This window comes from Pteronotus mesoamericanus, unplaced genomic scaffold, assembly GCF_021234165.1.
Source record: "Pteronotus mesoamericanus isolate MK-2021 breed Mesoamerican mustached bat unplaced genomic scaffold, CSHL_Meso_final contig_116, whole genome shotgun sequence".
Lineage (NCBI taxonomy): Eukaryota > Metazoa > Chordata > Mammalia > Chiroptera > Mormoopidae > Pteronotus > Pteronotus mesoamericanus.
In genome coordinates, this window is record NW_026555027.1 from 5764235 (window position 1) to 5791151 (window position 26917).

At 51.2% G+C, this 26917-nt stretch overlaps 1 protein-coding gene across 2 annotated transcripts in view; it reads right to left on the reverse strand.

Annotated features, from left to right (window-relative positions):
- Positions 1-26917, reverse strand: part of ERG (ETS transcription factor ERG) — a 96309-nt gene that overhangs the window by 46686 nt on the left and 22706 nt on the right. For both annotated transcript variants that reach the window (XM_054578363.1, XM_054578354.1), the window contains exon 2: positions 4307-4524. In XM_054578363.1, the coding sequence (XP_054434338.1) occupies positions 4307-4524 (218 nt within the window). The remainder of the gene's footprint in view (positions 1-4306; positions 4525-26917) is intronic.

Below are 26917 nucleotides of genomic sequence, written 5' to 3' on the forward strand. Positions count from 1 at the left end.
GTCTGTTCCTCACACTGAACTATTTTCAAGAGGTGGTTTTGTTTGGGGCGGCCGCCCGAAGACAACGCACGGTGAGAGCAGGCAAAGCGGCCTGCTGCCGTAAAATAACATTTCCTTTCAGAACGAAATTTTCCTACATGTAATACACACGAGAAATTTAGTGTTTGGATTTCACGCCTCTTGGAAGGTAAGTGGTAGAGCACAGCGCTCACCGGTCACCTGGAGAAACCGCTGTTGTCCCGGGCGGCACAGAGAAGATGCCCAGCCTTACAGGAGAGCCCCCAGGGGGCAAGGAGGGGCACAGGCCTGCAGTCAAATGGCCTCCGGCAGCTGTGCTTGAGCAAGGTACCAAAGCTTTGGAAAACTCAATGGTCTTCATCTGGAAAATGGGGATAGTCACAATGCCGTCTCGTAGACTTCATGAAGAAACGGGATGATACATTGCACATAATAAATCATGAGGTGCTGTAGAAACAATGTTCAGGATTACGTCTCCCAGACTCTTTCTTGCGTGCCCAGGTGGTGGGAGCCACACCTTCCTCCCTGCTATGGCTGGGCCCTCCGTCCTTGTGCTTGTCATGTGACCTCACAGAATCTTTTTCACCTTTGCTGGACCACAAGCCTCTCTTAACCCAATCTCACAGCCGCTAACCCAGCATACAATGCAGAGGGAATCCAAACGCGTGCGGGTTTGACATGGGTCTTCTCAACTTGGACACTACTGATATCTGGAGACGGGTCGTTTCTTGGGAGGGGAGATGCCGTCCTGTGTTTAGGATGTTGAGCATCATCCCTGGCATCCACCCACAAGGTGCCAGGAACACCGCCCTCCCCGCCCCCCCGCCGCCAAGCTATGACAATACAAACATCTGCAGACATCGCCAAATGTCTGCAGTCACTCGTCACTGTGGCTGACAACCACCGAGTTCATGAACTAAGATCCTCTGAACTCAGGCAAGGAGGCAAGAGCCACTCCCATGCGCTTGGCGTTGACTAGAGCAGAGTGCACGTTCCCGGGCTCTGAGCCGAGGCCATGCTCAGAGGGGCCTGGGCTCCAGTCTCAGGAAGATTCCCAGCTGTGGGTGTCCATGCCTCATTTGCAGCATACGCCCCAAACCTTGGTCTCATCCTCACCTCCTCCTTCCTCATTCCAGCGATCCAACCCATTGGCGAACCACACAGTTCTACCTTGAAAATATATCCACAATGGCCCTGGCCGGGTAGCTCAGTTGGTTAGAGCGTCATCCCCATGCGCCAAGGTTGCAGGTTCCATCCCCTGTCAGGGCACATAAAGAATCAACCAATGAGAGCATCATTAAGTGGAGCAGCAAATCAATGTCTATCTCTTTCTCCTCCCCACCCCCCTCCCCGCAACTCCTCTATCACCACCATCTTCCCTAAGTCTGCACCATCCCTTACTCGAATTTCTGAGGGGTCCCTAGAGGCCCTGGCTTCAGTGCAGGGGCCACAGAGACCCTGCTTAGATCTGAGCAACATCAATTCCCCCAGGGTTCTCCCAGCTCACTCAGCTGAAGGCCATACCCCCTCAGTGGCCCCACAATCTGCCATCAATGGTTCTGAGTGCTCCCTGCCTCCTGGCTCCTCAGGCTGACTGCAGGGTGTGAAGAGCAGACTTGCCTCAGCACCCAGCTTTCAGTACTCTGCAAGGCCAAAGACTGAACGATCCACTGAACCACTCATCTGAGGTGCGACCCCTCTCCTGTTCTGAGCCCCTTCTGTTACAGGAACCCAGCCACCCCAGGAGGCACTGCTTAGAGGTCTGCTGGAATGGTCCCACCCACTGCTGACCAGCACAGAGGCCAAGCGCACCAGGCATGATCAGGTTCCTTCCTGTGTCCACTTGGCTAGGCCACTGCACCCAGAGACCGAATCCGATGCTAATCGAGGTATTGCTGTGAGCCACACCCAGGACCCACTGATGTTCAGTAAAGGGGACTGGCCTCAACATGGGTGAGCCGCGTCTCATCAGGGGAAGGCCTAAGGAGCCAACCTGAGACTCCCCTGAAGAAGACGGAATTCTGCCCAAGGCTTCAGCATGGACTCCTGCTGGGGTTTCCAGCCTGCCACTCGGCCCTACAGGTCTCGGGGGCGGAAGCCCCTTGGGCTGGCACAGGGTTGCCCATAACCCCTGTCCTGATCCCTGTGCAGACCCCTCAGGCTGGGAGGGAGGTCCCATAGGGCAGGTGGGCAGCGGGCATGGGCTACTGAAGGCAGGCACAGGCCCACATCAAAGGCAACAGTATTTGCACTTGGCTCGCAGCGGGCTTCTACACCCCCACCCCCCATTAACTCGGAAACAGCACAGTGAGAACAAGAGAAAGTTTGGTGTTGCAGCGTTGCGCTCCCCTCCTCTCTGCCTCTCCTCTCTGAGGCTTGCTTAGCCCAGGCCGGCGTGCTGGAGCTGGCCCTGGCCCAGACTCTGGAAGCGAGAGCAGCGCGCACTCGCTGTGCTCGCCAGCAGAGAGCTGCGGCGCCCTGGGCCCGAGGTGTGCTCCCTGCCCCCCGCCCCCCGCACAGCACACACCCGTATGTTTTCTGCAGGGAGAAACTCGCATTCCAAGGAGAAAGCTTTGGAAATGCATCTTGCTGTCCTGTTCCCACCATGACTCTCCCGGTGAGCACGGAATCAGAGGCGCCATCAAAAACATCCCGTTCACGACCGCGGGCCTCACCCCAGGGCACCTCTTCTCCACACACTGGGCGGCTTCTTCACAACGCAGTCCCGCCCCGTTCTCCTGAGTCTCAGACACACAGGGCGGGGCAAAAGCGGGTTTACAGTTGTCCATATGGAAAATTAACACAACTAATAAATAATACAAGACAAACTCTGTTTCCCGTACTGACAGCTTTACCTCCTTTTGCCCACACTACATCTAGTGAATGGCTGGCGGAAATACTCTATCGAATGGACAGGACTGACCTGTAAGACATTTGCACATAACAAATAATTACGCAGGACGCTGGTATCCTAGACCCTGGGATGGCATTTTCTACCAGGGACCTTTCTGAAGCCTGGGAATTAATCTCTTGATGGGGTCCAAGGTGGGCCCGAGCTCCACATGGAGTACCCACACCATGGGAACGCTCAGCGTCAGAGTGACGTCCCCAGTTTCAAGAAGAAACCAGCGGCACAGCACGAGCCAACTCCTCAGAGCCCAGGGGAGTCATGGCATCTGTCTCCCTCTTTGCCGTGTTCAGTGTCACTGTGGACGGTCCCTCTAAGGCACTGTGACTTGGTACCTTCATCGAAGACACATTAGAAGCTGACAAAATGGTTTTCAGCACTTATAAAAATGTATTTAGCATTAAAATACATATCAAAAAGGGCCTATTATAGCTGTACCCGAAGGGAAAGGGCCCTGGGTTTGAATCCAAGTCCTGCGGTCCCTGTAAGTGGCGGTCTTGAGTTAGCCAGACAAAGCCTGAGCCTCGGTCTCTTCATCCACCAAATGGGGTCAAGCGCCCCTGGCCGGGCTGCTTGGCGGAGGAACGGGGCTACTGGAGATAAAAGAGCTGTGCGCACAGGGAAGCCCTAGGAAGTACGAGCTGTTCTTACAACTCTAAGTCGGATCATGCGACGTTTTTAAAAATAATCCTTCCTTTGCCCTGAGATTCTTACATTCTTCTTCCTGAATATATAGGGGGTACGATACCATAATTGAAACCAACTTTACTTTATAAAACTACACCCGATGAAATGCTTTTGAAGGCCAAGGACCGTTCTGCATTTGACAATACATTCTACCTGACAGCACAGGGGTTGGGCGGTAGGGGAGGCTCAGCGTTACATGTAACAAAGGTGAGCAGAAGCAGCGTGCGCAGAGCGGGGGACAGAGGAGGGACGAGGGGCGGGAGGGTGGGGGTGAAGGACACGTGACTAAGAGGAGCCATGAGCCACGGCGTACGGCTTGGACACATGCTACGCTGCCTGGCCACTAGCTGACACTCTCCCTCCATAAAAACATAACACAGCATTACTTCCCAGATAATAAAAACCTCCGAGATGAATTCTGCCACATGTGTTCACGCCCCCCTCCCACCCCCCCGCCCCCGCGCCCTCACGCCTGGAAAATTGAACACCACATCTTCAAAGCGAGTTCTTGGTACATACACTACCAGCTTTATAATCTCCGTCCTCAACGCAAAACCATGGGAGAACATTTTCTCAACATCGGCCAATGTTACTGCTCAGTGGCCTCACTCTATGCAGGCTCATGGCTGATTTCCACTGGGCCTTGACAAGGGGCAGGGAAACAGGGAGCACAAGAATCAGGGGTCTCCTTACCTTGAGCCGTTCACCTGGTTAGGGTTACATTCCATCTTGATGGTGACCCTGGCTGGGGGTTGCGACAGCCAGTCCTGCTGGGGGACGCGCGGGCTCATCTTGGATGTCTGTCCATAGTCGCCGGAGGAGGACGCGGTCATGTCCGTCTTTGCCAGGTGTGGCGTTCCGTACGCACACTCAAACAACGACTGGTCCTCGCTCACGACTGATAGTGCTTCCTGTATGCCCAAAGAGACACACAGTCAGGACGCACGGAAGGAGAGGCGTGGCTCACAGAGCTGCTGCCTTCAGAGGCACTTCTAACTGGGACCACATTTGAGCCAGCTTTATGGTCTACCTTTCAGAAGGAAAAAGTAGCTGGTTTTCTTCCTCCCAGACCCTAGGAGCTGGAACCGTCCGGCCTGGGAAAACTCGTATGCAGGTCTCCGAACAGCCCGGGATTGAGTGCAGCGGCGCAGAGAGGACCCACTTTAATCTCAACTCAAGGAAGTTGAATTTCAAAGATCTTAGAAGACATCCAATTGCATGTGTCATTATTTGACAAATGCAATCTATAATTCAAGCAGACAGGATACAGGATGGCCGTGAAGATTAAAAAAAGAAAAGTGACGGCTCACACCTAAGCATCTGGCGAAATTGCCACATTCCCAGGAGAGTTTAAGGAAGAGGTACTTAGCAGGAGAGTGAGGGGGAAACAGAGCACCAAAGGACAAGCACACAAAGATATGAATTTTTCCACTTCGAAGTTATTAGCTGCAATAGGCTTGCAAGTGGTGCTTCCATGATGGCGAACATCTGGATGATAAATGAACCAAAAAAAAAAAAAAAAAAAAAAAAGCTGTGAATTATCCAGATGCCTTCAAATACCAGGATGTTTAAAATATCTGGATCACCAACGAACTCTTTTTTTAATTCCTTCCTCCCTATTGACATCTTTGCTCTTGTGCATGATTTGGTGAGAAGAGAGAGAAATTTGGTGGTGGTGGATCATTTGTTCGTGGTTTTAAGTCAAACAAGTGGCCAGCCTGTGGCTGGGCTAATAGTCTACCACCAATTCAGCAAAGAAATTTGACTTAGAAACTTCAGCTACATCAATGATACACCACACAGCAATCACGCAAAATAACTGTGGGATGATCCAATGTTGGCTTCCATCACACACACAGAAATTCATGTGATAGCTCATTTTTATTTCAGTCCGTTGGCAAACTCAGCGTTGCTCTCAACTAGTGAGATATGAATGCTGGTTGGGTCTCACCTTTTTTAAAAGTGGAAACTTTGGAGCCAGGGGTGGGGGTGGGGGCGGTAGGAAGGGGACTGTAGAGACTGCCTTGTCTGAACTTCTCATCTCCAAATGAGGAAATCTGAGATCTAGAAAGACCCAGACCTTGATGGGAGCTGCCCAAGGTGAACGGGGCATCAGTGAGGACGTCGCCTTGTGTTTGATCATCTATGTCTCCTGCCCCACAACCCAAGGTGCCCTTCGTACATTTCCTGGTTTGGGGTATGTGTTTATTACATCGCGTTCCCTTCTTATTCTTCGAGGTGGTATTTAAACAGATAAGGATGCTCCCCGTTAGTAATAGAGCCCCATGAAGTAGCTTGTAAGATAGAGACCTCCCCCTCTCTACTCAGAAGTACTGGAATCTTTACAGAACACGGCAACTTCACAAATCCAACCCAGCGTGCACTCCGCCATGCAATCCCCCACCTACCCAAGGACCAACCTCTTTCATAGCTTCCCACGCGCCTGAACTTCATGCTGTGGATCAGTGAGTGGGGAAAATGACAAAAAACAAGCTCAAGGCTTTGGCTCTCAGACTGAGGGCCAGGGGCCCGTGTATAGGTACCACCCACCGCCTCCGACTCCTTTAAAACCCCTAGAAATCATAGCCCTGTGATACTGTAGGGAAGGGTAAGCCAAGGGTTTAAACAGTAACACCAAATCTACAGAAGGATAGGTTGTGCCAGACAGAGAGCCAGAACCAGGGTCGGGGCAGGGGTGCGGGGGGAGGGGATAAGGCAGGCACGTCGGACACAGAGCAGCACCGAGGACACCAACTGACAGGCAGCAACAGCAGGAGGCAGCAGCCCGGCTGCGGGCGCAGAAACGGGCAGGTTGGCATCGGGGCAGCTGAGCTGCAAGGTTCTCTCGTCTATCCACAAATTGAGTGAATGAGTCTAAGGAATCTAAACTCACAGATGAGGGTTTCAAAGTCAGATGGGCACCACGGACTTGGGGAGTTGTGCTGAGTAGTCAAGACAAAAATGATAGCTTCTTAAGTAATTTTTGCAAAATAGTTTTACATAGTCAGAACAGGATCGAGGCCGGGGCTGCAGGCTCCACTGGGGCTCAGGGCGGAGAGATGTACCAGGTAATGTTGGCCTTGGCTCACCCGTGAAGGGAAACACGAACAGATGTGTGATTTGTATCAGAAATTAGCAGACGTGGGTTAGATATAAGAAACAGATTCATTTCAAAATTACAAACAAAAAAGTGGCTTCCACAACCAAAAGAGTAACAATGTTACAGTATCAGTAGCCCCCCCCCCCGAGAGAAATTAGGAAGTTCTCACAAATACACCTAATGACCAAATAAATGTAGCGTGAGATTTTGAAAATGGACTGAAATATCAGAAGACAAGGCTACAGTCTGTGCTCAGAGGGGGAGGAGTCTACTCTCACATCTGGCAAAGCATTATTTCAGCACATGGTTTTTGAAAGAAAGGAATCAAAGTTAATTGAGATCGATTTAGAAAAAAATATTTACGAAAGCTAAAGATAAGGGAGACACACATTTTTTCTTTGTATCTTAAAGCTCTCCTCAAACTCAATATTGCCTAAGAATGAGAACAGCGATAAGGTGCAGAAGAGCAAAAGCTGATTGTGTTCACTGGAGGAGAAACAGTCTCAAGAAATGTCGCTTCAGGATAAACATTTCAAAAGGAGTGAAACCCAGTCCACACCCTGGAAAGACGAGCAATCAAAGAGCTGCCCCAAAGTGATTCTAAGGAAACCAAGAATGCCAAAGACTTGAATTTAAGTACAGGTCAGGAAATGAAACAAACAAAATCACACGCACACACGCACGTGTACCCATGCCCGCGTAGCACGTTTTAGCAGCAGGGAGCAATGAGAGGCTGCAGGGGAGTGCCAGGGACCCACTCCAACCAGCGGGACCCCTACAGACAACACACGTGCACGCCAACAGCATCTCTTTGTTCACGCACTAGACTTCGCTCGGCTACACGCGGGCTTCGCCATCCCTTCGGGTCAGGTCTGAATGACAAAAGCTGATGCAGAGGATTCTCCTGCTCGGCAGCCCTGGGACTTCAAAGCTGAGAGAGGCTCTCGCCCCGTGGGATTAAAAGCAGAACGAACAGCGCTCTGAACCCAGGCTCGTAACCAGGAACACATGAGTCCCCCACCTCCAGCTCTGGGAGGGACGTTCCCGGGCCTCGACTGCCACGCTGCCCCATCTCCCTGCCTGCCGCCTGGCTGCCCTCCTCTCCAGCGCCACCTCACCTACCTGCCTGCCCACCCGCCCAAGGCGTCGCCTTGGTTAACAGGGCGTTCATTCTCCCAGGACGCTCGGCCAGCCGCGGGACAAGGGGACTGCTCTGCTTGCTTTATCACAGAGGATTCAGAAAAGCCGAAACCTGGCAGAAACGTGGCATAATAACTTAATATGCCTGCCTGTGTTACTATAAAAAGACCTGAACTTTAGATTGGTGTGTGAGCGTGTGGGGGTGTTTTCTCGGCAGCTCCAGGAAAGTTGGGATATTCTGATGTGGCAAGTGGCAGACGACCAATGCCATTTTTTATGAACTTAGGAGAAACACATAAATTCTAAGCAAATTGCCCCCAAACAAAAGGGCCCGCTGTGTTAGTGCACAGTGTTTACAATTTGATTTGAATACTGAATCCACCAATACCATGTGAAAACTATGCCTCTGGATTTCCGTCACGGGATAACAGTTGACCGATAGTTCCAGAAAGTGGAGAGGATTCAACTAGATTGCATGTAATACTGTAGGACTAAACTAGGCTTTTATTTTTAAGTAACTAGATTTGAGTACAACAGAAGATCCAAAATGCTTAGATTAAAAACTAAAAAAGAAATAAATAAACAGAAAGTCGAATGCGCTTTATATGCAAACTACCATTTCCAGCCCAAGGCCCTGATGCCTTTCCATAACAGATGGGTATTTTGAGAGGCTCCTTTATTTCAAGTAAAAGAATTTGAAAATAAGGGTCTGGGCTCGCATTTGCCTTTAGCATGCGCCCCCACGGCTCATAAAAACACTATGATGCTAATCCACAGAATCCAGCATGCTTACATTTTCATGACAAGCTGGGTGTGGTCGAGTGTTGAAAGTGAGAACATCTGAAAGAATGATGAACCCTCTTCCACAGCGGGAGCGTCTGAAGTGCACGGAGGGAAGCGATCCCGACGTGTTTTCGAAAACTCAGAAGACGGCCCGGCCCGGCCCGGCCCGGCCGCGCAGGGTACTGGCTTCCCAAATCGTGCTCCGGTTCCCTCACGCCTACGTGCCTCACACGGTCACCAAGAACAAACAGGAAAGCGAAGTGCAAAGAGCGCGTCCAGTCTGCGGTTGTGCCTCAGAAAACAATCCCAGTCAGAGCCCTTGCTGTCACAGTGCGGTGTCCGCTTTGGGACGCCGATGTCATCTGAAACCCACAGCCCACCTCTCCTTAGAGTCCTCGCCTCAGGGAAACCCGACGCAAAAACTCTTCCTGAACTTCCTCTCACACAGAACCAGGAAGAAGCTGGAACGTCACGCAGCTCCTTCACTGCAACGTGAAGTAGTTTAGCCACTTTCTCTTGACTCGTAAACAGTGCTTGACCCAGCACATAATAAACCAGGCTACCTCAGTAAGCGCGGGGCGTGCAATACCTTTTTAACGTCTACTTCACTGACTTGAGGCTAACCCCCATTTCTCACGTTTTCCCAGCTCTGGAATGTGGGTGCATTCATGGCAGATAAAAGGATGGTTCATTTCATAACCAACAGCACCTCACATTTGGTGGACAACCGCGGTCGTTCAGTCCTGACAACAGTCCTGTGAGGTCAGTTGTCACCCTGCCCGTGGATGAGGATGCAGGACTGGGGCAGGGGGGTAAATCAGCAGCGAGGGAGGACGAGGCAGAAGCAGACTCTGTGTCGCTGAGTGGATCACTCCCTGAGCTCTGCACACCCCTTGCCTGGGTGTTCATGAAAGAAAAGGCAGGGCCACTGGAGGTCGTGGGCAGAGTGAGTCTCTGCCCTGTCTCGCAATGGCTGTAGAAAGAGCAAAGCTGGTATCGCAGGTGAGAAACGGAACCACCTAGAAAGGTAGAAAGGTTGGTAGCAGAAAAGGAACCAGCTAGAAAGGTAGAAAGGCTGGCAGCGGGAAGAGGTGGGAGAATGTAAGGGGATAAACGCCCAGACTCCCAGGGTGTCAGATGGGATTGAAGGGGCAGGCAAGTAAGTGGGAAGTCCTTTGGAAACCAGCACGTCACCTTCTAAATACAAGCTGCTCCCCTCTGAGCCTAAAAGCATTACGGCACTGGGTCCCAGATAGGTCTCGTGATTTCCCACTTAAGGGTTGAAGTCAACAAACCCGTTCTTTTCTTCGGTTAATCAGATGATTCAGACCCAAACCAGCAATTGGGGTGCATTCATTGTGGGTGGATGCCTGACTTCCCTTAGCAAATAACACGCAGGAAAAATCGGGCGGGCAGGATCACAGTTTGTGAACGGCCGCGGCGGCTGGGAGGCCCCGAGTGGGCGTCTGCAGACCGAACGGCACTGGAAAGCTGTTTACGAGGCTGTGTCAGGCCCAAGTGTGTACAGCTGCTCGTCCAGGCAGAGCGCATGCGGGAGATGCTTCTGGAAGGTCTACCCCTAATCACGTTTGGAGGAGAAAGAAGCAACACGAACACAGCAGACAACACACCCGGGGAAGCCGTCCCCTCTGTCACCATTCACCCAACACCCACACGCCTATCAATCCCTCAGGCGTTTTTATTCTAAACAGTCAGAGCCGACATCTCACGTGACGAGAGACTTCATCTGACCGGTGTGTCTTTTAATTGTAACACCAAAAAGCCGAACACGATATGTTACAGATGCCTTGTCGAGCTGGATGTGAATCATTTCGCCTCTTATTGACATTATTTTCTTTTCTTCGGTGGAAGAGACATTAAAACCATATATTAAATGCAGCATCTAGCTTTGTGCTCACGTTTTTCTCATTTAACACGCTGCTATTTTAGTCCTTCAAAAATATAAAAAATCTTGGATTAACCTCAAAGGAAAAATGTACATAGGCAAATGAAGTCTGTCTAAGGAGCGTGTTTCTCCAATGTGGTATCACTTCAGCATCAAACAAGCTTACAACTCACAATAGCAGCCGGGCGCTAGGAGAATGGGACCCAGGACTGGGGCGACAGTACATACATGCACACACTTGCAGACATACATATGTGTGCATATACACACGTCCATGCACATATGTGCACACACCCACACCTATCTACCCTTATCATCTATTAATCCAGCACCTAGAGGGCCTTCCCACAGGCCTGCCTTTTAACATAGCCCCGGGGCAGAAGCTGCCTAACTGATGGACAGAACCTGAATTCCTCCCCTTTTGCCCTTACTTGCTCCTTTCCTGTCCAAGAAGGTGCCTTCCCTCCCCTCAGCACATCCCTTCAGAAGAGAATGAGCTGGAGACGGTCCCCTGGCGACCCCGGGCCGAGGAGCCCTGCTCCGAACTCCCTGGGTCTCTGCTTGGCTCCGGGCGGCGTGGCCCCTGCGGAATCCTCCTCCACACGTGCTTCCCCCACACCTGCGCCTTTATTCAAATAGAAGCAATTTTCAGGGCAGGATCCCTTGTGAATGTGTTCCTAGCGTCCAGATTATTAACACCCCATGGGTGTTGATCCTCACATCAGGCACGAACTAAGTCAAGGGGGCCACGCGCCTGGGAGATGCGTGGGGTGTGCAGCCAGTGACCGGGACCGGAGGCTCTGGCCCGCCGGCATTGTGTCTGCAGTGACAGTGTTGTGGAGCAGGGTCCTGCAGGAGGGACCTGCCATCTGCCGGGGCTGGGGCTCAGGACTCTGCACAGCCAGGGAACACACAGAAAAAAAATAAGGTTTACGTCCCACACAATGCAAACGAGGTTTAAGTGAGCCTTGAGGTATCAGAAGCCCAACAACCTGATTTTCAAACAACCCTTGTTTACTTTCTCAGGACTTTGCAGGATGCCCTTGGGGACATTCGAAAGAATGAGAAGGGACTATTCAGCCTGGCCTTCAAGGGTTCACGGTTCCAGATGCGCCAGAGGAAAACGTCCTGGAGCCTGCAGCTCAGCAGAGTGTGCAGTGAACAATGCTGTATTGTACACCCACAAATCTGCCAAGAGGGTAAATCGGTCCTTATGTGCTCTTATCACAAAAATAAAGTAAATAAAGTAAATAAAGAAAGAGGAAGTAAACTTTCAGAGGATGTGTTTGTGGCATCGATTGTGGTGACGGTTTCGTGGGTGAAGACTTAATCCCCAAACTCCTTGAATTGTATACATTCAATACGTACAGTGGCTTAAAAACAACAAAAGAAACATTGTGTAAGTGATGTTAATAGCTTCTTTGTTCCTCTGCAAAGGAACACGCTTTTTTCTTTCCCACGGGCTTCTTTCCTCCTCTAGTGATGAACAGAACACGTGGACACGTGTGGACACACTCTGCTTGCAGGTTGGAAGCTGAGTGCGCGCCGAGGGTGAGCCGCTGCGCCTGTGGGTCCCTCTGTGCCCCCCAGGCCTGCGTGGGGCTGGCCATCCAGGCTTGCTCTTGTTTTCCTAATCATATTCAGCCCATACCCCTCAGAGCATATTCATCAGAACCTTCATCTTATTTATACCTAGTTTTAAATACAGGGGCACCTCGGTACACGTCATTAATTCATTCCAGAACGCACAATGAGAGCTGCACACTGACAAGTACTAAAGGATGAAGCATTTTCTCTTGAGTTGGGTGGTGCCGTGACTCATTCGAGTTCGAGCAAGTGTGGTGAGTCCCGCGCAAGCTCCAAGTGCTGAAAAGTTCTGTTCTCATCAAAACGCACCAAGGACAGGGTTGGACGTATTTTGAAGCTAACGAGTACCAAGTTATAACTGTAAATCATTTGATAGGCAAAGATCATTTTCATTTCCCTTTTTATAACTAAATTTAGGATAAACATGGAGATTCACCCAAATGCAGGTGACAGCGCGGTTGAACACAGTGGCCCTAAATTTGGGATCAGAAGACCTGAGTGTGACGCTCGAGTCTGCCCTTGCTCTCTGTATCTCCTGGGGACCTCCTGTTACCTCTAAATCCGCCTTATACCAACATCCCCGGGGAAGGGAACAGGCTAGCACACACCTGCATATTCCAGCTGAAGTAGAGCCGCCTCGTTCTGGTTTGAGTCTCCGTTTCCCCAGTGATAAAGGAGGCGCTGGTTACAGGTGCCCAGACACCAGCAAGGCTTGTTACATGGACCGAATGAGCTGGTGCATGGCTTTTAAAGCACCCTTTAAAAGCATAAAAGCATAAAAGGCTTTTAGCAACCTTGCGCTTGCATTTTAATTAGGATCACATTATGGAAAGGCAACGTGACCGCCCCCAGTTCTCCACGTGGGTCAAGGTAGTGGTTTGGACCATCCATTTCGAGTCATATTATTCTAACGAACTAGGTGCCAGGAAAAAGTACAGTCTCTCACATGCTATGAGTCACTTGCTGTTTGTAAGCACTAGGTTTAAAATTCACGTATCTTTATCTAACGGGGGGAGAGGGGTGAACAAGCATCTTCTATTGTTATGGGTGCGTTTGACACCTGAGCCTCATGTGATACAGCTGTTTTGGTCCCTGGTCCAGTTCTATCAGGGGCTTTTGGTTGTAATTCTGTACTAGTTTATTTGATGCAAATTAAATATGAGGTTTCTGGGGGAAGGACTCTGGATCCTCAGCTCAAAAGTGTGGCCTTAACAGCAGCTCCATTCCCCAATGCTGTTGGTGTTCTCGTAACAAGGGAATGAACGGAGGGCGGAGGGAGGCGGGGGAAGGAGGGAATGAAGGGAGGAAGGGGTTTTCATCATAGAATCCCCGTTTCTACCCCTAGCATAGTGCATGGCTCGCAACAGCTACTCCTCAAACTCCCCCCAAAAAGTCTTTTCCAGGATGTGGGATCCATGATGCTTTTTATTTTAAATTTCCCCTAAAACATAACGGGGTTTTTAGTAAACTCGTACGGGGATGTCTTTGTACGGCAGCCTTGCTAAGCAGTACATGGGACTACACTGCCTTCCCGATTTTTGAAGCGTACTTGCCCAGGTTGAGGTGCGGGTGACTTTGGCTTCAAGCGGCACGCAGGATCCCCCGAACGGGGCCCCCTGGCCCACAGGGTGACAAGGTCACCGGCATTCTCCCTGTAATGGCACAGCCTTTCTGGGAAGGCCGGGGCGGGGGGCATATCGCCACTGTCCTCTTCAGCTCCCTGCGCGGCCTTTTCAGCCACACACCCATCTGCTGAAAACAGGGCGCTGCACATCTGGAATGTGTCTCCTCTGTGAATCCCTGACACATGGACCCACTGTTCTCAATAAAATTCCAAGAATTTTATTCATGAGGAAACTCTGGCCCCATGGCGTCCCCTGGTGAGCAGGGGCACATGTCCCGGCCTCGCCCAAACCCTGCGGCAGGTTCCGCTCAGTTTCGTCAGGTGTGTATGCCGTGCCTTCCTACTTCCAGTCCAGAATTTCCCCTCAAAGGGGCCATTATTACGGCCTTCATTTAGAAAAACTGGATGCAGTTTCCACCAAACCAAATGGGCGTGTCTCGCCAGATCTGACACACGAGCGTCGGGCTGGGCACACGTGAATGTCCCAGGACGGCAGGAACACAGCTGTTCGATATCTAGCTGTTCACTCCGCTCCGCCCCGCCACTCAGCGCCACGCATGCCCAGAGGCCTTGACCTCCCACCTGTGAAGTGGGGGTCTGGTCTACCAGCGCTTTCTAAGGTCCCTTCTTGTACCAAAACGAAATACAATTTACTTAGCTAGGGACAATCTCTTCCTGCCGTGCCACACTGCAAACTCTACCTTCCCTGTCTCAGAGCAGGTGTGTGGCCGAGGTGGCAGGCGATCGCCTGAGGAGTGGCCAGGAAGGTTAACTCCCCATGTCCTCTGGGTACCCTCCCCAGCCCTGGTGGAAGGAGGTCGGGTCCCTGAGAGCGCATCCACGTCTTCAGGTGTGGCTGGGGCTCATCTGCATGCGGACCCTGGGGCTGTTCTGCGCACAACACCCACGGTTCTAGCAAAACACAGTGCGAGTAGCCGAAGGTCTTACAGAAACCGGGGCTCTCAGGCCAGGACAGGAGCCTCGCATGGAGCCCCTGCTATTCTCAAGGAGCTCCAGGGACCCCTTCTTTTCCTTTCCATGCTCGTGGCCCCCAAATATTTGTTGGCACAGGGCACACACTGTATAAAGCAGACAGGAACAAGGACGTTTTCTTTTCCTTGGACGGCAACTCCCACTGTGGAAGGAGCCAAGTGCTCACCCACTGTGAGGGTCGCGTTCCTGCCAAGCTCTGGTCTCGGCTCTGTGAGTGAGGACGCCTCCCTCCCCGGGGTGGCGAGGCTAAGGCTGCGCAGTGCAGACTTTCCAGCACATCAATCTGCCCCGGTTGCATCACGGGAAGGGGACCAAGGAGCCAGGGTATCAGGCCCTCTGTCCACGCGCTGCGCTGAGCTCATCTCTCTCCCACGATGCGGCGTGGGGCTCGGGAACTCCCCGTCATCAGAACCCTCTCCTGCTCCAACGAGCTGGCGAGACTTGATTGCTTTTATGATGGTGGGGGTGTTGATCTGAATCACGCATTGTGAAGGGGTCCAGCAATTTCAGACGACACATATGTAGAGCCAGCCCAGCGGCACTGCCCGGGCATGAGGCTGGAGCCCCTCTGCACATTGGTCTACCTGGGACATCACCATCCCCCTGAGCATCTGCAGAGCCATTCATACCACAACCAATCTACCCTAACCTGCAGATCGGCTCGGTGGCCTCAGGGTGCTAACCGTGAGCCACTGCTTGGTTCCTGGGTTGCCCCCTTATTCGGGACGTCTGTACTTGTTACACCAAATTCTCCAGAGGGGGCAGGGCCAGGGGTGTCCGTATCTACCCCTCTTTTCCCTGAGAAAGGGGCAGTTTCCGGGATGATGGGCTATGAGCACCACTGAACAGCCCTGGGCTGCACAAAGACACTCACAGGACAGGTAAGGGGCGGGCACCTGCCCGCCAGGCCTGTGGCCTGGGCCGAGCTCCCTCCATTCAGAGGGCGGGGCTTTCTGAGTCACCCTCCCATCTCATTTAAAGGGCGGCCTTTATGAGGATGGCCCATGAGGCCGTGTGTCCTTAACAGGGCAACTCATTTAGAACAAAAGATGATCTGTTTTCCCTGTCGTCCTGCCTAGGGCACCGGCACTGACCACCATTGCAAGCGAGGTGCACTTTAAGTTAACAGTTACCACAAGTGTAGCGGACGGAGCAACTGCAGGTCCGGAAGCCGCAGCTGCCACCACCGAATCTTCAGCTGTGAGCTCCTCACCTGACAACAAGCAGGCGGGAGCCCTCCAACTAAAGTCCTGGTCAGTGGGGGTCCGAGGGGTTCCAGGGGCCCCGACAGCGAGGGCGGAGTTTCCTTACTACACTGAACGCTGGTCCAGTCTTCCTGCACTCCCGGGGGCTTCCGCACGTGTACCCACCCACGCAGATGGCTAACGGTCGCTTCCTTTTCACTCAGAGCCATGTCTCCAACCTCCATACTTTGCTTTCAAGCAACAGAGCGTGTGTGGTCACCTCGCGGTCAGCGGGCGGGGGTGGCGGCTGGCGAGGCCCGGGGCTGATCGTGCCCGCACCGGGAGCCTTGCAGTGCGGTCCGATGCTGCCCTGCCAAGGTCGGCGGGGCGCCCTCTGTAATACCACCAAACCTACACTCCCAGCCCAGGCGTGCCCTTCGTTGTCCACCCGGGTGCAGGCAACAGGAAAATTTTAAAATTCAAAATAAGTACGTAATTTCTAGAGTGAATTAGAACCTGGCTTTTCAGCGTCTGGTGTTTGGACCTGTAGCACCAGCAGCACCAGGGACCCCGTCGGATGCGTAGAATCCCAGGCCCCACCCGAGTCGGAACCCAGGTGCGACAGATGAACAAGGTGAACTACGTGCGTGTTAAGGTGTAAGAACTGGGCTGGAAGGTGGTGAGCGCTCTGAAGAGGCAGAAGAGGCGGAGCTGAACGAGGAGGGCCGGGGGAGAGGGGCAGACGGATGCTTTCCCTGGAGGGCGGTCAGGGAGGCCCTCGCGGAGGAGGGCTGCCTGCACAGGCTCCCAGGGAATGAGCCCAGAGGGTTCCTGGGGAGTGGGCCTTCCGGGCAACAGCAGCCGCCGGAACAAGGCCAGAAGCGGACACCGGGGTTTGGGCGTGGGACACTGGGTTCGGGGACTGCCAGGGAGGGAGTGCGGCCACTAGACAGGAGGGAGAGCAGGCGTGCGGCGTGGATGAGGAGGGAGCCAGGCGAGGCTGCGGTGGACGGGGGTGCGCAGAGCTGGCACGCCCCTGGCGGGGGCGGGGCTGCACTGGGAGTGACATGGGCACCTTGCTAGGTATTGCAGGGGAAAAGCCCAGGGACTGCCATCTTTCCTGAGATGCACTGATATCCTCCACCTTGTGAGGGCTCTGCAAAAAAAAAATTCTTTTAAACTGTCCTATTTGCAAAGCTACAAGGGATCAGAATGCCTGTGTGCTGCGTGCCAGGCTTACGCCGAAGGCCACGCCTACGGGCATGTCAGCGCCATCCTCGGCTCCCCACCCCCCATACAGGGGAACTTCCAGCCATTCATCACACACAGAAACTTGGGGAATGTGGGCTTTGCATTCAGAGAGGCCGTTAATGTCCGTGACCGGTTTCAAAGGGTTTTGCACAGAGAGGAAATACCTTGGGGAGGCTTCCCCCAGCCTCGCACAGGGTGGCCCTCCGGGAAACCGGCCGCAAGAGGAGCCGTAGCACCGGAGTGTCCCTCTGCCCTCAGTCCCTGCCTTGACCGGGGCAGCGGCCCTGGGCCTGAGGCCGGTGCATTTTAAGGAGCTTGGGGACAAATGGCAGCCAGTGGCATGTCTTTCTTTCTGCTCTCCTCACGGGAGTGCAAGTCTCGCAGCTTGAGCTGTAAGGCCAACAACCAGCCATTTCCTCTCTAAACAAAAGGATAAACTTGCTTCAGGAAGGCAGCACTGGTTTTATGTTTTCAATTTAAGCCTAGCTGGCATACAATATCATATTAGTTTCGGGTGTACGCGGCAGTGACTGGTTACCGATCCACCTCACGACATGATCACCGCACGCAGCAGTAACAAACCGTCTGTGGCCGGGCGGCCTGCTCAGTTTTATCCCCTCTCTTCCCCTTCAGTTTTCACCCATCCCCCACCCCCGCCCCTCTGGCACCCATCAGCTGGGTCTCTATTTCTAGGAGCCTGTTTTTGTTTAGAAGAACGGTTTACTGCCCTGCTTGCCTATGGACACCCCCAATTCTCAGAGCTCCACCTGGTAGAACACGCCTCCCCATTACGAAAAGGCAGTTCCCCTTTTCTACTGAATTTTCCTTGAGTCAACCTAGGCCTCGCAGTTGCTTTGAATCCAGGGTCCACGGTCAGTCCATGGTCTGCGCAGGCGTTTTCTAGGGCTTCGAAACGAAGAACCACCGCTGGCGCACTCGAGCCACAGAAGTGCACTGTCTCAGAGCTCTGGAGGCCGGAGGTCAAGGTGTGGCCAGGGCCGGTCCCCCGCAGGGCCATGAGGGAGGCCGGGCTGCAGGCCGCTCTCCCTGGCTTGTAGACGGCCGCCTTCTCCCGCTGTCTCACACGATTTCCCCCGTGCGCATCTGTGTCTCCCTTCCCCCTTACGGAAGGACGCCAGTCACGTTGGATTAGGGCCCACCCCAATGACCTCGTCGCAACCACCTCTGTACAAACCCGATCTCCAAGGAAGGTCCCATTCTGAGGCTTTGGGGTTAGGACTCCAACACAAGAACGTAGCGGGGACACCATTCACCCCACCACAGTCTGTAAGCTCCAGGAGCCAGAGGGTGAGCCCGCGGTGTTCACTGCGGGACCCCCGTGCCCAGCACAGTGTCGGCCACCAGACCAAGCACTGGGGGTCAGCAGTTCTCAAAGTGCGTCCCGGGAACCCCCTGGGCTCCCAGGGCCCTTCCTGGGAGCCTGCTGCTCAGCCCTGTTTCCGTGATAAACTGCCACCTGCCTTTTCTGCTGTCACCCTGTCACAGGTGAGGGGGAGGGGCTCCAGAGGCCACATGACACTCGGCAGCACAGCCGGCGACACAGCGGCAGGTCTGAGAGTCCAGCAGAACCGTGTTCAGCCAAATCAGCAAAATGTGAAAGACTGGGACTTTTTTCACTCAATGTCTTTTTGGAAAATGTAGTTATTTTCCATAACATATATATTACTTAAAGTTAACACACAATGGGTTTATTCTTGGTATGCTTAAATTAATTCATAAATAAACGTTTCAATAACATCTCAGTTTTTATTTCTAATTCAGTGAATCTCAATCGATATGACCCATCTGAGCAAAGGCTCTTCAGCATCCTCGCTAATTTCTCAGAGTGTAAAGGGTCCTGAGATCAACGTTCAAGGACCACTGCCGTGGTGAAGTGGCTAAGGCGGTCTGTCTTCTCTGATGTAACCCATAGCCTTAGAGCGGTAAGAGGTTTTATAAAGGACGTATTTTCAGTAGCTAAGTATCACAAAAAAGGTGCCTCATTTTAAGGCAAGTCTCAAAGGTTTTTGATTCAAATAAAAAGGACTTGGGCACCCGCCCTGTGCAAAGCAGCAGCGGTGGGCACCGGCAGTGGGGATATAAAGCAAGGTTGTTCTCAAGATCTATTATTCTAGAAAGGCTGTCGTTATTTCACTAGGGGGACAAAATACATGGGGAATAAAGGAGATGCGTCAGGGCGGGGGGATGCAGGCTGCGTGAGGGCAGGGAGGGTTAGTTCGGTGAGGTTTTACCAGAGCCTAGAGAAGCTGCCACACACGGGGCACACACGGGAAACACCTGCTGCATGAACTGGTGCTATATAGGTGCTTACTGTGGCGTGCAGTTTGTCAACTGATGAGATAGTAGAGGAAAGGTGGGAGGGAGGAAAAAGACCTTGCTGTACACGACCCTTGAAGAACAAGACAAACTGGGCAAGTCGATGTGGTGATAAGCATTTTCAGACAAGGAACCCGAGAGGGAAAGCCCCAGAGGCGGACCGTCCTGAGTGAGTTGGGAAAGGCCCAGAGCAGGGCGGGCAGGCTGTGGAGGCTCAGGCTGGAGGCTTGGCCTGGTCCTGGTTTCTGAGGCCTATCCAGGGTTTGTCTTTCATGCCGCACAAAATATGGGCTTGTGATTTCCGTTTTTCTATTTCTTCTCATTCCTGGTCTCCATTGTCTCACCCTCTCTGTGACAGTCGTATCTCATCTGGTTTAGGATGGTATCGCTCCTAATTAGGTATGAAGGCACACACCTGAATATGACTTACATTAGCTTAACAATAAATTTGTTTTCCATTAGCAGGAGCGGTTTCATTTCCCATTCTGTGTGCCTAAGGTGGTTTTGGTCTCTCAGGAGCTCACGCTCCTCCTGGAAGACCCACCGGCCAGTGGAAGAGGCTGTATTTTGGAAGCAAAAATAAAAGCCAGCAGTTTGCAAGAAGTCAGATTTGAGGAATTCTGTCTGCAATGGCCAAGGCCAGCTGATAAAATGGTGCGGACCACCCCAACAGGCACAGCGTCTGCGGGGGAACCAAGTCCCACGGATATGGGCCGTGATCTGTACTAACCAACCTCACAGACAGCTGATCCCAGGGGGTCGGGACTATGGCATCTTCCGGATGTGGGACAAATTACAACAAACTGTGAGGTCATGTGAGGTCACATGTAACCCAAAAAGCGGGGCTTTTCTATAGGAATGTAGCCCCACCGTGTCACCCTTCTGCCCCCAAATAAAATGCAACTTCCCTACGTGTTCTGTCCCCCAGAGACACTCGGGTTCTGCCAAGAGGGGTCTGGAGCTTGTGATTCTTGTTATCTACTCTTGCAGTGACTTGTTCAGGACCCAGACAATGAAGACAGCCTCCGGCCAACCAGGAGAGGCAGGTGCGCTTGACAATGGCCTGCGTGACGTGGGCACTGCTGGAAGGCCCTCCTGTTTGACTAATTCAAGAAACATCTGGATGTGCGGCTAAGAATCAGGGTCCAATGTCGGGAATCTGGTCGCTGAGTTAAGGAGCTTGTTCTTTACCTGGATGACGTCCTACCTTGTCTTCCGGAGAAAGAGCCACCAAATGAAAGCAGAAACCACATGCCACAGAGACCAAAAGCAAAAGGCACGTCAGTGTAAAACTCTTGTGCTGCAAGGGCATCCAAGGAAACATGCCAATTCCAAAGGGTGCAGCTGCCCCAAACAAACCTCTCTCCTCCTAGCTGGCCCCACGTCTTCTGTACGCCACACAGGGCCCAAGACACAGTCAGACACCAAAGTGTGAAATCGGAAACACACCTTTTCAAAAACCCAGTAAAATGCAGCACCCTACCAAGTTAGGGGTGGCGGGGGCAGCTGTGCCTGGGGCGCTGGAGGGAAGGAGAGAGAGGAGCTCAGGGGGATGTGTCAGGGTCTGAAACAGGAAACTGAGAAATAACCTCAACAGACGCACCAAGAAGGTTCTGTAACTGTAAAAGTGCTCTCCTCCAATCGCCAGTTTCAAAGGATCTGGATCTGAGGCCAGATAGAAATGGAGTGATCTGCACCTTGACTTTGGAGCTCCCAAGAATGAGTCAGCGGTTATGCTGCAGGGCCTGAGCGGCAGAAGAACAACACGTATTCAAGTGACGCAATCGATCGGTTAATTCTAAGTCAAGTCCGCATACCCGAAGAAACGAAGGATCCACTTAGGGCATGTGGCGTGGATATCGGCCTAATTCGTGAAACACGCAAGCACATACGCAGTGAGTGTACAGGTACATCACCCACCTACAAGGTTCCATGTGCGCCCAGGCCATGACCATTGATGCCGCGGCCTGTTTCCCCCTCCGGGAGTTCCTTGAGCCTTTGTCTTTCTCCTTCAGCTTCCTGCCTCCTTAAAACATTTCACAGGCCATCAGCCAGGGACTGAGAACTGGTACAGAAAGGGAGGAAGGGGGCACTCCTCTGAGTGTGCACGGTGACTCATCAGCGCGTCAGGGGAAAGGCCCCTGGCGGAGAGCCAGGGAAGCCCCCAGCGGGTAGTTGATGGCGCTGGGCACCATCCCTTCCCCCAGCAAGCCTGCTCGTCCGTCCATCGGCGGGGCTGATCTCCCGACCTAACTGGCATATGCCTGCCTGGCTGCTGAATCTCTCCCGCTGGCTTGAAACTGTGCAGTGGAAAGAGCGCGTGCCTCTCTGCCCCTGGGGACAGGCTCGGGGGCCTTTGGGGTTAGCATGGACTGGATATTGTGAACTCGACTGTTTCCTAAAGGCACAGATTAAACTTGAGAGACTCAAAGATTTTCAAAATGCCCAAAGCACTGGCCTCAGGTTCCTAAAGATTCTTCCCTTTGAGAAGAACAACAGCATGACTTGGAGGGTCTGGCTGTCCCGGTGAGCACAGTCAGTGATACTGAAACACGTCACAGCAGAAGCAAGAATGGGACATTTGAAATTCCCCTTTGGCACCTGCTATCCAAAGGGATACCTGGAGGGTCTTCAGGGCACCCCACACCCCACTGATCCACCCCAGTACACACTCGCCATGAAGACGAGTGACTGGAAGACCAGCTGCCAAGCCCCCGTCCAGCTCCCGAGCCCTGGGGGAACGGAAAATGCCTTTGGGGTTATGGAGTCAGCGTCCAGTGCAGCAATGTGTCTAAGAAACCGGTTCTGGTCAGAGAATCCAGGCCACTTGGGCTGAAGTTCAAATCTCTTCTTCAGATTGTGGATATTCTTGTTTTTAATAGTATAGCTATGAATTCTGAACACATTAATTGATGTATCAAATATTTATTGACTCACTACTCTGTGCTGTGTACTGCAACACAATTTCAACACTTCTCATAAGACGACGACCTGGGGTCCTAGTCACCTGCCATTTGTATGCCATCATCTCAAGAAGAATTCTCATCTCTCTGGATGGGAATTTCAGAGTAATTCAGCCACAAATGCTCATAAGCACCATCTACACGAGCTGGACTCCAACGCTTCGGAAGATCCTCCTTTCTTAGAGAAATTACTGAGGACCTATGGGTATAATTAGCTGCATTATGTTTTTCCCTGGAATCATTTTATTTATTGCTTTGGGTTACTCTCTGTCTTTTCTTTCAGGAAATATTATGAAACATTTCCTGTTAGGCAAAACTGATTTGTAAGAAACACATTTTATGACAGAATAAATTACTTTCCATTTTTATGTGCAAATTAACTGAGGAGTCAAAAACAGAACTTCAAGGCAGCTTGTAAGCAAGTCTTGCTAATACTTGGTAAAGGAAGGTACAGTACAGGCTTAGTATCTGCTGACGACATGATGTCGGAGTAGGAATTATAACCCCTCACATTCCCTCCCATAGACTTAACAATCTCATTTGGATCCAATATAATTTTTATGTATTACTGGTATTAACACTTGCCATTTGGTTACATGAGTTCCCCTGTAATTTGGCTTTTTTAATCATTTGCATTGCACGTAGATGTTTACAACCTGAGCAGGCGTTCCTGCGCCCTCACGGTTTGTCTGTCTGTCTCGGACCACTACACTGTAAGCGCCTGAAGGCAGGGAGGCAGGGATTCCTGCCCGTGTCTCCGCGCCGACCACGCAACTGGGGGACGTTTGCAGCCCTACCCCACGGCTTCGCTTCCATGCAGCTGTGTGTCCTTACCTGTGAAATGGGGTAATCGCTGCATGTCTGTCTTACCTGCTCTGACCTGGACCACACAACACAGTATCTGGCATGTAGCACGCACCCCAAACGCGTGCTCTGTTATTATTGATACTGCTGTTGTGTTACGTGATTCACTTAAAGGTTCTGAAAGTGAGCTCACATAGACAAGTGAATGGGACAAAAAACTGGCAGAGAGAAAGGGCTACCAAGGATTCTATATCCTGGCCCATAGGCTTGTCTAATTGACCAAAATTGTAGGACCGTTTTGTCAAAATCATTTCCATCAACATAATGGAAATAATAAATAACAAAAAAAAAATCACTGATTTGTAAGAATTAGGTGTGCTGCTTTTCCTGTCCTAATTCCATTTACCTTATCAGAAGCATATGGGACATGTATGCACTGGGGGGGCGGGGGGGGGGGGCGCAGGAACAGAGAACCCGCCCGCACTGGGTGGTGGGGTCTCTTCTCTTCCCCACGTCATGATTCCAACGGTCAGGCTGCTTCATAAGCAAAACCCAGTCCTGGGAGCTGGGTGAAGCTGACCAGCTCTCAGACATAAGGAGGGAAACTGCATGTACAATCATCAGCATCAGCATCACAGTCTCTTTACTTCCTTTTCCAAGAGCCTATTTAAATTGTCGTACGGTAAGAGAAGATTTAAAGTAATGTGCTTGTTGAGTCCACAGCAAGCACTAACAAGAAACGCCAGAGGAAGACAAATACAATTCTGCTTATATGCGGAGTCTAAGAAACAAAATGAATGGACAAACAAAACGGAAACAGATTCATAGATACAGAGAACAGACTGTTGGCTGCCAGAGAGGAAGGGGGTTGGGTTTGGAGGGGATGCGTCAAAAGGGGGAAGGGATTACGAAGTACAAATTGGCAGCTATAGAATAGTCACAGGGATGTAAAGTGCACCATAGGGAATTGAGTTACTAACATTGTAATAGCCGTGTATGGTGTCAGATAGGTACTAGATTCATCAAGGGGATCGCTTTATCAATGATATAAATGTCTAATCACTAGGTTATACACCTGAAACTAATATTGTGTTGTAGGTCAGCTGTAATTAAAAGTAAATTTAAATTTTTTTAAAAATTTTAAAAAATAAAAATTAAATCAAAAAATTTAAATACAAAGAAAGGCCAACATGGAAGACAAGGGACGCGGCTGGGTTTGGAGGGAGGAGTAAGTGATGGGCGAGGAGGAGCCCATTCAGTTGAGGTCCTTTTCCGCAATGAGAAGTCCGAAAGGAGTTCACCTTCCTCACCCAATCCCTCGTGTTCGCAACATGTTTATTGAGTACTAATATTCCCAAGTGCAATTAGAATTGTTTTCATTATTAACCGATTAGACGAGGTTTTGAATCACATTCACTTTCTTTACAAGTCTGAATTCTCAGACTTGTAATCTTAATGTTCAAGTTAAGGGAAGAGGGAAATTAAACAAAATGAAATGATCTAAACTTTTTTTTTCACTTTTAGAAAGCTAATTATAGTTTGATCTTTGAGCAATTTTATCATTTGATTAGGATCTTTAATTAGGTTTGATACTCATTATGACTGTGTGGCAGATATACCTGGAGATGTAGAGATGGGATAAAGCATAAATGTTTAATGAAGTTGGATTATGTGTAGAAAGAATCAGACTCTGGTCTCTTAATTGTTCTGGCAATTTGACACTCCTTGTAGGCATCGCCCTTCCCAATAGGAGGCACTGTTGGAATTTTGGGCAGATCATCTTCCTTAGTTACGTGGCACTAGACCACATTTTGAAGGTGTCCTTGGCTGTGCCCACTGATGGCCAGCGTGCTCCCCGATGATCCTGCCAACCCAAAAGGCCTACACATTCCCAAACACCCTCCTGCGTGGGGGCACAAGGCACGTGCACCCCACTGAGAACCCAGATGCAGTCCTTGCCGCTTAGAGCGTTCCTTGTCTTTCCTTACTTTAATAGTTAAATCAAGCAACAGAACTATTTACCCACTCATCGCTGACCTCCATAATCTAATTTTCGTCTTCATACAACTTAACATTTCTGTTTAAAAATCTAATGTTCATCTATCATTCGCTGGCATCCACTATGATAAATATAGAAGTTATCATGAACATACACACCGGAGAGCTGACATAGCAGAGAGTACCTGGAACGCAGGCAAACCCAGCAACAGTGTCTGCAGGCTGCCCGCAGCACGGAGTGACCTTGACCTTCTCTGGCCCACAGTCTAGTCTCATGACTGTACATACATGTTAGTGATAGCATGTGTGGCTAATGGGTATGCATGTGTGCTTACTTGGTCATTATCTGGAGCACTAGAAAGACCAGGCCGTAAACCCCGTGAGGGCAGAGACTGCTCCCCAGGACCTGCACAACCCCTGGCGCGCTAGGAAAGGGGTTATTTGTAAAACGATGAATGAAATGACACCCTATTGACGTGCTACCTGAAGTGCTCATATATTCTATCCTAGAGCTTTAAGAAATGGATGTTAGACTGGCCATGGTGCAAAGTCATTTACTAGGTTATATGTTGAGCATTTTACAGTTGAAGAAACACCTTTCACCCTTATCTCATGTGATCCTTCCAACCACTCCACATAGACCCAGGGTAAGTTTCATGATCCCCAGTTTACAGACGAAGACATGGACTGTGTTTGAAAAGTTTGCTTGCGAGTCTGCCTTCCGTGGCTTCTTGTGCTCTGACTCCCACACACACACGTGGCATGCGTGGCGCAGGTGGTGAGCCCCCTCCAGCAAGCCCCACATCTGCCCCTCCACCCCACGACTCAGCGGACCGTGCGGGGCTCCCCGGCGGGCCTTCGTCCTGGGATGCGGGAGATGGAGCTCGGCGAGTCAGGAGGGAAAGGGAAGAAATGAACATCTTGAAAAAAGGTATCCCTAAATCACAGTGTCAGGGGGAAGAAAGAAGTCACAGCTACTAAGTTATTTCTTTTTCATGACCTTAGAACAGTGATTTTTCGACCAGGGTGCTACAAGAATTTTTAAAATATGCAATACCTGACTGTTTGGTCCGGGGCACTGACCTCTTTCCCCTTAGACTGTCAAATTTAAAAAAATGGCAGCAGCCAACACAACAATAGCCATCCAGTGTGAATCAATCAAAATTACGCCGATTTTCTGTCTAATTGGCAAAAAATATAAATGTTTTGGTGGGTCACGGAAGTTTAGTAATTAGTTTATGTGTGCCATGAGAGGATAAATGGCTGAAAACCGCTGCCTTGGTACAAGGAAATGACAGCACTGTCGAAGTCTGTCTGCCACGTCTCGGTGTTCCCTGTTCTCCACTTCAAGGAGCCCCCATAGGGCCCAAGAAAATGAGCTCTGTAGCCCCATCGCCACCCTTGAACTTGGTTCCTGCAGCTGACCTCAGCTCCGCCTGCAGACCCAGCAGGGGGCAGGCCACGGCAGGGCGGGGCTGCCACTGACCCAGAGACCTGCCTACTTCCCCTTGAGCTGGGATTTCGAAGCCTAGCCTGTTTTCAGAACACAGCGCAGTCTGCAAAAAGTGCTTCCAAGGGAAATGGAAGAAGTGCTCAAAAGAGAAAAAGAGGCAGAGACGTGCCAAAAGGACACA